The sequence below is a fragment of the Lolium rigidum genome, chromosome 4, assembly GCF_022539505.1.
Source record: "Lolium rigidum isolate FL_2022 chromosome 4, APGP_CSIRO_Lrig_0.1, whole genome shotgun sequence".
Classification (NCBI taxonomy): Eukaryota; Viridiplantae; Streptophyta; class Magnoliopsida; order Poales; family Poaceae; genus Lolium; species Lolium rigidum.
The window spans coordinates 235760465-235773286 of record NC_061511.1 but is presented as its reverse complement, the minus strand read 5'-3'; the positions used below and the strand labels follow the sequence as shown (position 1 = coordinate 235773286).

The 12822-nt window shown below is 53.0% G+C and overlaps 3 protein-coding genes across 3 annotated transcripts; 2 read left to right on the top strand and 1 right to left on the bottom strand.

Annotated features, from left to right (window-relative positions):
* Positions 1-498: 498 nt before the first annotated feature.
* LOC124649871 (anthocyanidin 5,3-O-glucosyltransferase-like) lies at positions 499-1986 on the top strand. The gene has a single exon (XM_047189436.1). It carries the CDS (start codon positions 528-530, stop codon positions 1938-1940), a length of 1413 nt encoding a protein of 470 aa, XP_047045392.1. The 5' UTR covers positions 499-527; the 3' UTR covers positions 1941-1986.
* Positions 1987-4618: 2632 nt separating this feature from the next.
* On the bottom strand, positions 4619-6159 carry LOC124649870 (anthocyanidin 5,3-O-glucosyltransferase-like). Its single transcript, XM_047189435.1, has one exon. It carries the CDS (start codon positions 6157-6159, stop codon positions 4729-4731), a length of 1431 nt encoding a protein of 476 aa, XP_047045391.1. The 3' UTR covers positions 4619-4728.
* Positions 6160-9449: 3290 nt separating this feature from the next.
* Positions 9450-10859, top strand: LOC124705481 (anthocyanidin 5,3-O-glucosyltransferase-like). The gene has a single exon (XM_047237195.1). It carries the CDS (start codon positions 9450-9452, stop codon positions 10857-10859), a length of 1410 nt encoding a protein of 469 aa, XP_047093151.1.
* Positions 10860-12822: the final 1963 nt, after the last annotated feature.

Genomic DNA, 12822 nt, shown 5'->3' with positions numbered 1-12822 from the left:
AACGATTCGCTGGGAAGGGGAAGCTGCGGGAAGCACCTCAAAACGTGCTTTCATGTATCTACCTGTAGGTTGCTTTGGCTTTGCAAATCCAGTTTTCAAAGTATCCCATTTATTTCGGTTTGCCTGCTTTTTATACCGAAAAGCTAAAAAAAGCCCATATAAAAAGACCCTGAATCGATTTGCGGCTTCGCGGTGAAGATGATGTTAAATACCACGTCATCGAGTGAAATAATGATGACACTGCCATCTCACCGCTTGAAATACCACGTCATCGAGTGAAATAAATGATGACACTGCCATCTCACCGCTTGATGACACTGCCATCTCACCGCAATACGGAGTAAATCACTTCCAGGATCCTCTGTGTCCATATCCTAGGCGAGATGAAGTTTGAGAAGAAAAATGGTGCGGTGTAGGCAACGGACACCAGAGTCTATTAATGCCTATATATAACAACCTCGCAAAACAAAAATCTCGCTCCTCGCCGGCTTGCTCCTCAGCTTCGCATCGGCTTCGGAGCATCACTAATGCAGGCCAATGCCGATCCTACTGTGGTTCTGTACGCCGCTTTGGGCGTGGGCCACCTAATCCCCATGGTGGAGCTTGCCAAGCTCTTCCTCCACCGTGGCGTCCCCGTCGTCATCGCCGTACCGACCGCGCCGGCCTCTGCGCCCGCTTTATTCGCCGCCACAGCCTCCGACAGCTCCAGAATCGCTGCCGCCAACCCTTCCATCGCCTTCCACCACCTCCCGCCCCCCGACTACCCCAGCCCGGACCCGACCCCCTTACTGGAGATGTTGGACGTGCTTCGCCTCACCGGGCCGTCACTTCTTGCCTTCCTCCGTTCCCTCCCCTCCGTCTCCGCGCTCGTCCTCGACCTCTTCTGCATCGACTCCCTCGATGTCGCCTCCGAGGCCGGCGTCCCGGCATACATCTACTACACCTCATCCGCCGGTGACCTCGCGGTGTTCCTCCACCTGCCCCACCACTTCGCCACCACGGAGGGTAACTTGAAGGACATGGGCAAGGCGCTCCTCCGCTTCCCCGGCGTCCAACCAATCCCGGCGTCCGACATGCCGCAGGCCGTCCTGGACCGCGCGACCCGGATGTGCACCGCGCGGATCGGGCACTACCGGCGCATCCCTGAGGCGCGGGGCGTGCTGGTCAACACCTACGAGTGGCTGGATGCGAGGACCGTGAGCGCGCTCCGGGAGGGCGTGTGCGTTCCCGACCGCCCGACCCCGCCGGTGTACTGCATCGGGCCGCTGATCGTCAAAGGTGCCGCGGCGGAAGGCGAGCGGCACGCGTGCCTGTCGTGGCTGGACGCGCAGCCGGAGCAGAGCGTGGTGTTCATCTGCTTCGGCAGCCTGGGCACCGTGTCAGCGGCGCAGCTCAAGGCGATAGCCCATGGGCTGGAGAACTCGGGCCACCGCTTCCTGTGGGTCGTGCGGACCCCGCCCGATGACCCGGCCAAATTCTTCCCACCGCCAGACCTAGACGCGCTCCTTCCCGAGGGGTTCTTGGAGAGGACGCGCGGCAGGGGGATGGTGCTGAAGATGTGGGCGCCGCAGGTGGAGGTGCTGCGGCACGCCGCGACCGGCGCGTTCATGACGCACTGTGGGTGGAACTCCGTCCTGGAGGCCGTGTCGGCCGGGGTGCCGATGCTGTGCTGGCCGCAGTACGCGGAGCAGAGGCTGAACAAGGTGTTCGTGGTGGACGAGATGAAGGCCGGAGTGGTGATGGAGGGGTATGACGAGGAGCTTGTGACAGCCGAGGAGGTGGAGAAGAAGGTGAGGCTGGCGCTGGAGTCTGAGGAAGGTGAGAAGCTCAGGGAGAGGCTGGCATTGGCGAAGGAGAAGGCTGCAGAAGCAATGGCAGACAGCGGGTCATCCCAGAAGGCATTCGCTGAGTTCTTGAAGGATCTGAAGCTCTCAAAGTGATCAAGCACAGAAGATAGCAACAAGCATGGTATTGGAATGTCTTGCTTTGAAGGTTTGCAACTTTGCATCACTTCTCATTGTGATGGTGATATGCTACGCAGATTAGCTGCTTCAGTAATTATACTCTTGAAATGGTACAGCATAGCTGGCTGTGCTTCAAAGTCGCAAACTGAAGCTGTGAAAATGCTCTATCACAATATGTTGTTGTAATTTTCCTAATAGAACGCATCGATTCTGAATTAACAGTCTCAGAGAAATGTTTTATTTAGCACATTTCTCCGTGATGATCTGCTGCAGTTACTATTCGATTTTACTCATATATTTCTGTGATTAATCAACCCTGGTGCACTAGATGCACTAACGCCGTGATGCAGAACCATACTTTCTCTCTAATGCTGATGAGAAAATCTGTACTATCTGACGTCTAGAAGTTATTACTACAATCATTTCAGGATTCATCTGTTATAAAGCTTGATTAATTGTTTTCCCCAATCTTTTTTTTGGGGGGAAATTGTTTTCTCCATTCTGCACACTGCTATTCTCCAAGTCCCTCAGGGACCCAGCAAATGCCACTTCAGACGAGCCCCCTCACTGATCGCGTACATTGCCATAGAAGCGCTGGCAGACAGCGGGTTCTTGAAGATGACCATCGCCGAGTTCTTTGAGGATTTGAAGTTCTCAAATTGATCGAGCACGGAAGATTGCAACGAAAATTGCCCTTAGAAGGTTTGCATCAATTTCTTCTCTGAACTATGGAGTATGAATTATATGTTCTGACGTTACAGGCTTACAGGAGATGGTAATAGTAGTTAGGCTATGCAGATTAGCCACTTCAGAAAATAACATTCTTGAAATGATTCCGCATAGATGGCTGTGAAAACTCCAAACTTTACCTAGTTATGATGTGTAACAATTTACAATAAACCGATCGTTGACACTCACAATGAACTGCTATATTTAGCACATGACTCCTTGATGATCTACTGCAGCTATTATTTCAACTTTATTGGTCTAAGAGCATCTCCAGCCGCGTCCCCCAAAGCGCGCCGGATCGAGCGTTTGGGGGACGTGTTTTGTTCGTGCCACGTTTGGGGGACGTCGCTCCCCAGCCGCGTCCCCCAAACGCCGCCCCCAAACATTAAAAGTACTTTTTTTGGCTAGAAAAAAACTATTTACTAATATTCAAATCGGTTGAACATAAACAAATTATATATAAAACTTCGGAAAAATATAATTAAATACATATAAACTATCTACTTCTTCTTCTTCGCTGATGGCCCCGCCTCGTCGTCGTCATCGCGGTGGCGCTTCCTGCTCGCCACCTCTTCCGAAGAGGCGGTGTCGGCGCCCGACGCGTCGGAGTCCTCCTCGTTGTCGGCGGTGAACGTCGGCTGCGCCTTTGCCTTGGCCTTGGCCTTGGCCTTGGCGGCCTTGGCCTTGGCCGCCTTCGCCTTCGCACGGGCCACCGCCGCCGCCGCGTCCTCGCTCTCTTCTTCCTCCGCGTCCTCCTCCCAGCCCAGCCATTCCTCCTCGCCGTCAACCGGCGGCGGGGAATCGTCGCCGCTGCTCGGCGTCCCGGCTCTCTCCCACCAATGGCGCCAGCCGACGGGCTTTCCCTCGGCTGGAGGTGTCGGACGGGAGCTGGGAGATGTAGCTCATCGTCGCCGGAGGTGTCGGATGGAGGCTTGGATGAATGGTGGCGTACGTACGGCGTACGTACGGGTCTTATTGAGCGCGGATGAACGGCGGCGCGAAGTCGAAGAGAGCAGCGGTTGCTCTTCCGAGGAGTCGGCGCTCCATTCCGGCGGGGTTGGCGCGTCGTCGACGCGGTTGCCAATGCGACGGTTCCGCTTCCTGGCAACTGCACCGTCGCTACGTATGTGGCGGTTGAGCGTCCGAGCCGCTGACGGGTCGGGCCCGCACCTCCTCGCCTCTCATTTCGTTGTGTTCGGCGTGCCCGGTGCGTCCCCTGTGGGACGGGGACGGGCTCGGGACGCCGGACACCGTATCAGGCCGCGCCGGACAAAAAAGGCCATTGGGGCGCGCGGCTGGGAACGTTTTTTTGTCCGGCGCGCCCCAAATCGCTTTGGGGGACGGTTTGGGGGACGCGACTGGAGATGCTCTAATTGCTTTGAGGATTTGAGCCCTCATGCCGTGGATACAATAATGCAAAATCATAGATATTTATTATGCTGTTGATATGATCTGTACTTTTCTTTTGGGAGTTATGCTATGCAAACTAGCTGCTTCAAAAATTGTACTCTCGAAATGATAGCCATAGCAAAAGCTGTGCTTGCAAATTCTAAACTGAAGCTGTGAAACTGCAAGCTCAGTTTTTCTCAGTTATGTTGTATCACAATATGTTAGACATTAGTACAATGCATCGATTCATAATTGCCAGCCAGAATGAACTGTTATACTAGTTAGCACATGCCTCATTGATGATTTGGTTCAGTCAGCCTAGATGCAACTGATACACTGATGCACATCCAACTTCTCTATAATCCTCATGAGAAGTTGCTACTACTGATTTGCATTACTCTTGAAGGTTGTGCTTGCAAGTTCTAAACTGAAACCGTGAAGAGTGCAATCTCGGTTTTCCTCAGTTTTGTATCACAATATGTTAGACATTATTATAATGCATGGATTCAGAACTGATAGTCTGCGCACATGCCTGCTTGATGGTTCAGAATTGATACAGTAATGCAAATCCAACTTCTCTCTGATGGAAAATCTGTGATGTCTGAATTTTACAATATGTGACTACCGTTCTATCAAAGTTCATCAGTCATACAGCCTGTTCAATTGAATTCTCCATCCTGCTGTCCTCCAAATCTCGCAGGAACTCAGCAAATGCCACTTCAGAAGACCCGCCTGCGCCGATCGCGTCCACCGCCATCTTCCTCGCCTCCGCCAGCGTCTCCCTGAGCTTCGCCCCTTCCCCCGTCTCCATCACCAGCCTCACCTTGGCTTCCACCTCCTCGGCCTTCACCATTCCTGTCTCGTACCCTGCCAACGCCACGGCGATCTTCATCTCCTCCACCATGAACACCTTGTTCAACCCCTGCTCGGCGTAGAGCGGCCAACAGATCATCGGCAGCCCGGACATGATCGCTTCTAGCGTCGAGTTCCACCCGCAGTGCGTCACGAAGGCGCCCACCGCCACGTGCTGCACCACTTCAGCCTGTGGCACCCAGTTCTTCACCACCATGCCCCTGCCTCTCGTCCTCTCCAAGAACCCCGCCGGAAGCAGCCGCTCCAGGTCCGGCTGAGGGAACTCGCTCTGTTCCTCCGGTGGGCTCCTCACTGCCCACAGGAACCGGTGCCCGGAGCTCTCCAGCCCACGGGCGATCTCCTTCAATTGCGCTGCGGAGAACGCGCCCTTGCTACCGAAGCAGAGGAGCACGACGCTCTTCTCCGGCTGCGCGTCCAGCCATGCCAGACACTCATGCCGCTTCCCGCCGCCGTCCCCGATGCCCGCGCCATCGTTCACCAGTGGCCCAATGCAGAACACCGTTGGCGTCGGCCGGCCAGGAACACACACGCCGTCGGCGAGCGCTTTCAGGGCGTTGGGCTCCAGCCAGTCGAAAGTGTTCACCAGCACGCCCCTCCCCTCCGGGATGCGCCTGAACTGGTACAACCGGACCTTGGTCGGGCCACTCTCCTTGTCCTGCATCGTCAGCGGCATGTCCACCGCGCGGACCGGCGGCATGCCGGGGCAGCGCACGAGCGTGTCGCCCATGTCCTTGAACGACGGTAGGTCAGAGTAACTGTACGGCAGGTTGAGGAAGACAGCGAGGTCGCCGGCAGCGGAAGCGAAGAAGAAGTAGGCGGGGACAGCGATCTCGGCGGCGACGTCTAGCGCGTCAACGCAGAACATGTCGAGCAGGAGGGCGTCGGCGCCGGGGGCGGGCATGGAGAGGAGCAAGTCACGAAGCACGGGGTTGGCGAGGCGGAGCGTGTCGAGGCTGCGCTTGACTGGGTGCGCGGCGGGGTCCGGACCGGGCGGGGCGGGCAGGAGCCGGAAGTCTATGGAAGGGTTGGCCGCGGCAAGGCGGGCAACCATGTCGGCCGAGACGGCGTTGCTGTCCGGCGGGTCGACCACGGCGACGACGACGTTGTGGCCGTGGCGCAGCAGGTGCTTGGTCAGCTCCACCATGGGGATCAGGTGGCCGACGCCCAGCGATGGATAGAGCACGAACGTCTTCGCCGGAGCCATGGCTGATATCAGAACGGGGCGGAAGAGAGAAAAGTCCCACAGGTGTTTGACACGGCCGTAATTGCAGGACGACCACACGGTCGTTTGATATATGCTCGTTATAATGGAAGATCGAAGTAAGTGGTGAGAAGGCTTTTAGAGTCGCACGGCCGTTTTCGTGAGCAATGACGATAGATTGACTGACCGACTGCCTGACGGTGACAAGAGTCTTTATGGAGTGACCATTGGTGCCAAGCTAGTTTTTTTTTAAATAATACTTTTTAATTAAATTTCAGAAATAGTAACACATACTTTTTTTAAAAAAAAATACAGCCTCGGCGTGGCCGCCATCACCCAAGGTCTAGAACCAGGACTCCATGTCCGGATCAAGATCTTTTACCAATACGCACGAAACAACTCAATCTTGAAACCCTAAGTCGCCATCGATCTCTCTCTCCCTCCATCAGTTTTGGGTATAGATATTTTTCCCAGCAATGGTCCGATAGAACTCAGTGGTGCTTCTCCTTTTTATCTCCATGGTCTAACGGTCCTTGGAAGGAAGATGAGGATAGAAACTACTCTGGCCAGTTAGCGAGAAGGGGAGGGAGACGACGGGATAGAGGCTTTCTCGGACTTGTATTTTAGAAATATCTGAAAAAACTCTCTAGAATTGAAAACCCAAATAGAGGGAGTACATTGTTTACGTTACTGTGCAACAGAACTAAATTTACAAGGGTCCAACAAAGTTTGCAAGGCATCAAATTAAAGTTAGATGGACAATTCAAGATTTGCTAGATTTCAACTTGTAGTTTTTTTTTATATTGGTGTGTAAAAACACAACAGAGTAACATTTGTACACAATTTGTATCGGCCTCATTTTCATACTCTCTCAGTCTCAATTATTTGTTTCAATTTTTTCTAGATTTGCATGTGTAGATACATGTCTATCTAGATAAAGTTGGGAAGACTAAGTTGGGACAGAGAGTATTAAAAACGGAGTTTAGACTAGACGAATTGGGGAGGTAATTGATAGCAGCCAAAATTTATACCACAAGAGCATCTCCAACAGTTGTGTGTTAGGTTGCGGTAATATTGATACTTTAATTCAATATGTATTTTAATTTATGTGATCTAGGATTAAGAATATATACGTTAAAATCTCATTGCCTATTCTCATTTGTCAGTCTTTTTTGCTTGAGCTGGCACAATATTAAGACTAAATATTTGCAGCTTCTATGTAAAAAAGATCAGATGATGCACTTATAGGCCCATGAGTCTAAATTACGTCAAGAAAAGCCCATCGGCCTAGATATTAAGGGGATGTTGAAATGTTATTGCCTAGTCTTTTTATTAGATTGGTCTTTTGATTCAACTAGCTAGATCATGAAACTCGACACGTTTAAGTTTGCCACCTCTTTTCACCTTGGACTTTACACTTGGATTGTTGATTATTTATGTAGGTAAATCATGTTTTCTCTGCTTTATTTCGTACCACATCACCCTAAATCCTACATGGCAAATGATGGGTCCGACTTACGGGGTACATAGAGAAGCAAGAAGCCTGGGCAGGAGGCCCATGCACTGCATGCACATTCTAGTCTTCTTCCTAGTCAAGCCGGCCCGGAGGTCAAATTCTTCTCTCATCCTCCCGCCAAAGGTGGAGAGAGAAGGTGCCATAGGACGGCGATATCATCCAGTCGTCATAAGGACAAGAGGAATGAGGACTGCACTGCCCTCATATATCACCCCTCCCCCTAGACACACACAATAAGATACGGAGGGACACGCCTCCGTACCTAGGACGTTAGCAAGGCGTCGTCATTCGCTCACCTTACTGTGTGAACATGTGAACCCACTGCCAAGGCATGGGTCACCATACTAAGACTCGTGGGTCTTGGTGCGATGGAGTGGCTTCTTCCTCTCCAAGAGTGAGGCCAATCTTCCACCATGAGGCCGAAACACACACAAGTTTATTCGAACACACTCTCTCGCTCTCGAAAAAAACGAGACATAGAGATATTTTCCACTTTCTACCTTTCATAGCTTGATCTCTACCCCGAGAGGAGAGACAAGCACCGGCCTACATCCCACCAAAAGTCAGCACCCCATCCATACATACAAGCACCTCACACATATCAATGCAATCACCACCATCAAGAAGTAGGATTGTTACCAACCATCTATTTCCGGAGCCTGAACCTGTATACTCTCGTGTGCCAAGGTTGTTACCCCCATTAAATTGTGGTCTCAAGCCCTCTAACTACATACAAATTTACGATGGTGAATCGAAACCCTGAAAATAAACATATTATTTGTGTCGGTATGATGGGTTAACAATTATTACGCTTACGCAGGTTGAATTATAAGTGCAAGAAGATAGATATATGAGAAATCAGGGAGGGTAATAAATGCAGTTCAATATGAACCCCTCATATTTTGAAAGAAAAATTAAAAATTGTAGAACTTTACATTTTTGGCATGGTAGATTGAAAATGTGAATATTTCAGTGGTTTCACTTTCACTTATATTTTTCCCTCACTTTTATGTATGGATGCACTACTTTTATCGTTTTAATACAATAGAGTAAAATTTTCAAATGGGAAATCATTCGCATTATTTAGAGACCAGTTAGACTATATGTTAACCACTCATAGCACCAACACTGACACCGCGTCGGTGGTGTGCCCGTGTGGTTGCGCGATTGCATCGACGACAATGAGAGCAGTGGGCGAGCAGTGTCTTCATCCGATGAGTAACCCCACATCCTATTAAAGCCACCGATTTTGACTTGGTAGGTATAGGTATAATTCGTCATGACGTTTTTTTTTTCATTTTGACCGTCGTATCGCACTGTTTTCACCAAAAGTTCAAAACCTTTCACCCATCATGCATTTTGATGCAAAAAGTTGGACCAGAGAATGAGATGAGGAAGCAGAGGACATACTATGGGCAATGCATCTGCATTATGTGATTTGCGTAGAGATATACTCCTGTGGCGTATTTTCGGAAAATAGAAGTACCATCTCAAGGCTTTGCGTGGCAAGCATCGCTCGTCCGCGTGGCCGCTCTCTAGGAAAAGGCTTCCGTGTACAGCAAAAGAACTTTGTGGCATTTGTTCAGTTGATGTGACGCGTGTTGCATTGTTGCGTGCGAGCCGGAGATGATTGTACCACTCCAAAATCACCAATCCACCAATCCCTGATCCGTCCACCACCTCCCCGGATCGGAGTAGGAGAAGAAAAGCTAATTGAAGCTTCATCAAGGCACTGAATCATAGCGGCTGTGGTAGCATCCAGTTCCTACTCCATGCCATGGAGAAGACCGTACGCGTGGTTCTTTACCCCGGCTTCGCCGTTAGCCACTTCGTCCCCATGATGCACCTCGCCGGCGCGCTCCTCCAGCACGGCCACGCCGTCTCCGTCGCGCTCGTCGACCCCGCCGTCAACCCGGACGCCACCTTCGGCACCGTCGTCGCCCGGGCCGCCGCCTCCATGCCGTCCGTCCGCTTCCACACGCTGCCGCTCGTCGAGGACACGCCCACGCTGACGCCCGACGCGCAGTTCATCCTCAGGTACCTCGACGTCGTCGGCCGCCACAACGAGCACCTCCGCGACTTCCTCAGCTCCACACGCGGCGTGCACGCCGTGGTCGTCGACTCCCTCTCCGTCGAGGCGCTCGGCGTCATTAAGCGGCTGGGGATCCCAGCCTATGTTCTGTTCACCTCCAACGCCGCCGCCCTCGCCGCCTTCGTCCAGCTCCCTTCCAGGACGAGCTTCGGGAAGCTGGGAGACGCGCCTGTCGAGCTATTCGGCCTCCCGCCCATGCCGGCCTCGCACCTCTTGGGCGAGATGCTCGAGGACCCGGACAGCGACGTATGCAAGGCGACCATGACCGCGCTGTACGGGATCCCGGAAGCTGATGGAGTCCTGGTGAACACGTTCGAGTCGCTCGATGCTCGAGCGGTGGCCGTCCTCGGGGACACTCGGTGTCTCCCCGGCCGTGTCATGCCGCCGGTGTACTGCGTCGGCCCATTCGTCGGCGGCGTCGGTGACGAGGTGGCAAAACAGCGGCACGGGTGCCTGGCGTGGCTCGACGGGCAGCCGGACCGGAGCGTCGTGTTCCTCTGCTTCGGGAGCGCGGGGCACCACTCGGAGGAGCAAATCAACGAGATCGCCGTCGGCCTGGAGAATTCCGGCCACCGGTTCCTGTGGGTCGTGAGAGCACCGTTCAGCAACGAGCCGTCCGACGACCCCCGTGCCGGCCTGGACCTGGACGCCACCATGCCGAACGGGTTCTTCGACCGCACGCGCGGCCGCGGCCTCGTCGTCAGGCAGTGGGCGCCGCAGGCCGACGTGCTCCGCCACGCGGCCACCGGCGTGTTCGTGACGCACTGCGGGTGGAACTCGGTGCTGGAGGGCGTGACGGCGGGCGTGCCGATGCTGTGCTGGCCGCTGTACGCGGAGCAGAAGATGAACAAGCTGCGCATGGTGGGGGAGATGGGCGTTGCCGCGGAGATGGTTGGGTGGCAGCGGGGGCTGGTCGAGGCAGCCGAGGTGGAGGGCAAGGTGAGGATGGTCATGGAGTCCGAGGAGGGCGGGGAGCTCAGGGCCCGCGCGTCGGCGCACAAGGAGGCCGCGGCAGCCGCCTGGGACGACGGAGGGTCGTCGCGCGCGGCCTTCACCCGCTTCCTCTCGGACGTCGAGAGCCGGCACGCGACGTGATCCATGAGGGTGTTCCGTGAGCTTGCTTTCATGCATTTGTATGAAGGGCGTGCATTAGTCTTAGTTGAATGAGATTTTCTTTGATCTTCTTTGAGCCGAGGAGAGGAGCAAGCCGGCGACGAGCGGAGAAATTATGTACGCGTGTGTTTTGTCGTGAGAATTATTTTGGATTTATGTTAGTGTCCAGCGGGGAGCGGGCGCGGCATGAAGAATTTAGGGCGGGTCAACGGGTGTTTGAGGATCATGGGCCCGATGCAGCATGCATGGATGGAGACGCGCGTACGTACCATTGTGTGTCTGCTGCCGAATCGTAGCTGCCCGCCGCGAGTGAGCCGCGCTCCCTCTTTTCTTTCTCCCCCTTCGGCCAGGCTGGCACGCAGACGCGCGTGATCGAGGAATCCATCGGAACGCCTGCCCCCTGCCTGCCTGCAGTTACGGTGGATTAATTCCCATCGGTGGGTTTTTTTTTTTTTTTTTTTTTGCTGCCTCAATGAAACTACCTAGTAGTAGCAATTATTAATCAGCTGCTAGCTGTCACGATCGACCAAGTGTGCTTGCGTGCTCAATCAAACTTGCACTTGTTTGCTTCGCGCGCGTACGACCGCGCCGTCAACGGCAATATCCACCGACTTCCTATTTCACCGAATCTTCACACTACCCGCGCACGTACACCTACTGCACTCCTATACGTACGGATGCATGGATCCCACCCTGCCCAAGTACTACTCAATAAATAAATTAGCTACCATACTACTACCTCCGTTTCAAGGAATAAGGCGCACGCGTATTTCAAGACAAAATTTGACCATAAAAAATGAGTAACAAAATCTTGATTATATTATATGTAATTAGTATTGTTGGATTCGTATTGAAAAAAACTTTTTAATGATACTAATTTCATACAAACAATGTTTTATCTATTTGAATTAATTCTTGGTCAAATAAAAAACACGTAAAACGAGGACGCCTTATTCCTTGAATCGGAGGTAGTATACAATACGTATAAAGTACCCCCTCTATTCAAAAACAACTTATGCTGGTTTGTCAAGATTCGCATGTATCTAGACGACGCATTTTACTGTATATGTACATGCATGCGGATGTTGACAAATCTACGACACATATTTTTTTTAGAACGAATGGAGTACATACTAAGTTCACAAGTGTGCCTTCACGCCTCAACTGAAACATCGTGCGTACCCCATGCTAGAAACATGGATGACTTGACGCCCCCGACATAGAAACCACACGTAGCACATACCAAGCCGAATCGAATCAAATCTGGAGGTGGAGGGTGCATCCCGTACTGCAGCCAGTCTCTAACGGCAAACACAAACTCAAGACCTAGTAGTCATGCGTCCACATGACCATCGAGATCACCACCGTCTTCAAACATCTAGGGCCGCCGACCCAATTGCCAAACACACATGAACGCCACTCCAACATCGCATCAACTCCAAAACACGCCACACATCGATGACCTCACCACACAAAGCAGGAGGGTGAGCCTCCACTCCGCCCCTGTCTCGTCAAATAGGAAGACACATGCCGGAACCGCTACATTGGGCGGACGACCAAGGCCGCATGCTATCGAAGGTGCTGTCGGGATGGGCAACGGGAGCGAGGCGGAGACGCCAAACACCACGAAGCAACGCTAGCCGAGGTGATGGCCAAGCGAGGAGTCGCTGGCGTGAGGAGGACATCCCCGCCACAACAGTTTGCCACCTAGGCTTAGCCTGGTGATTTCCTCCAACAACGGTGACGCGGCCGGGCGTAGCCCGGGAGGGGAGGGGAGGCGGGGGTGGCGGCGGGGTGTCCTAGGTATAGGGCTAGTGATTTAGGTACATCTATGATTCGGGACCCGGAGTAAACCGCGGTAGTACTTGCTCTGTTTCATGGCGCTCTGATGAATCCATCGGAACGCCTGCTATTCCGCAGCGGGAGGGCCGGCAACAAACGCACT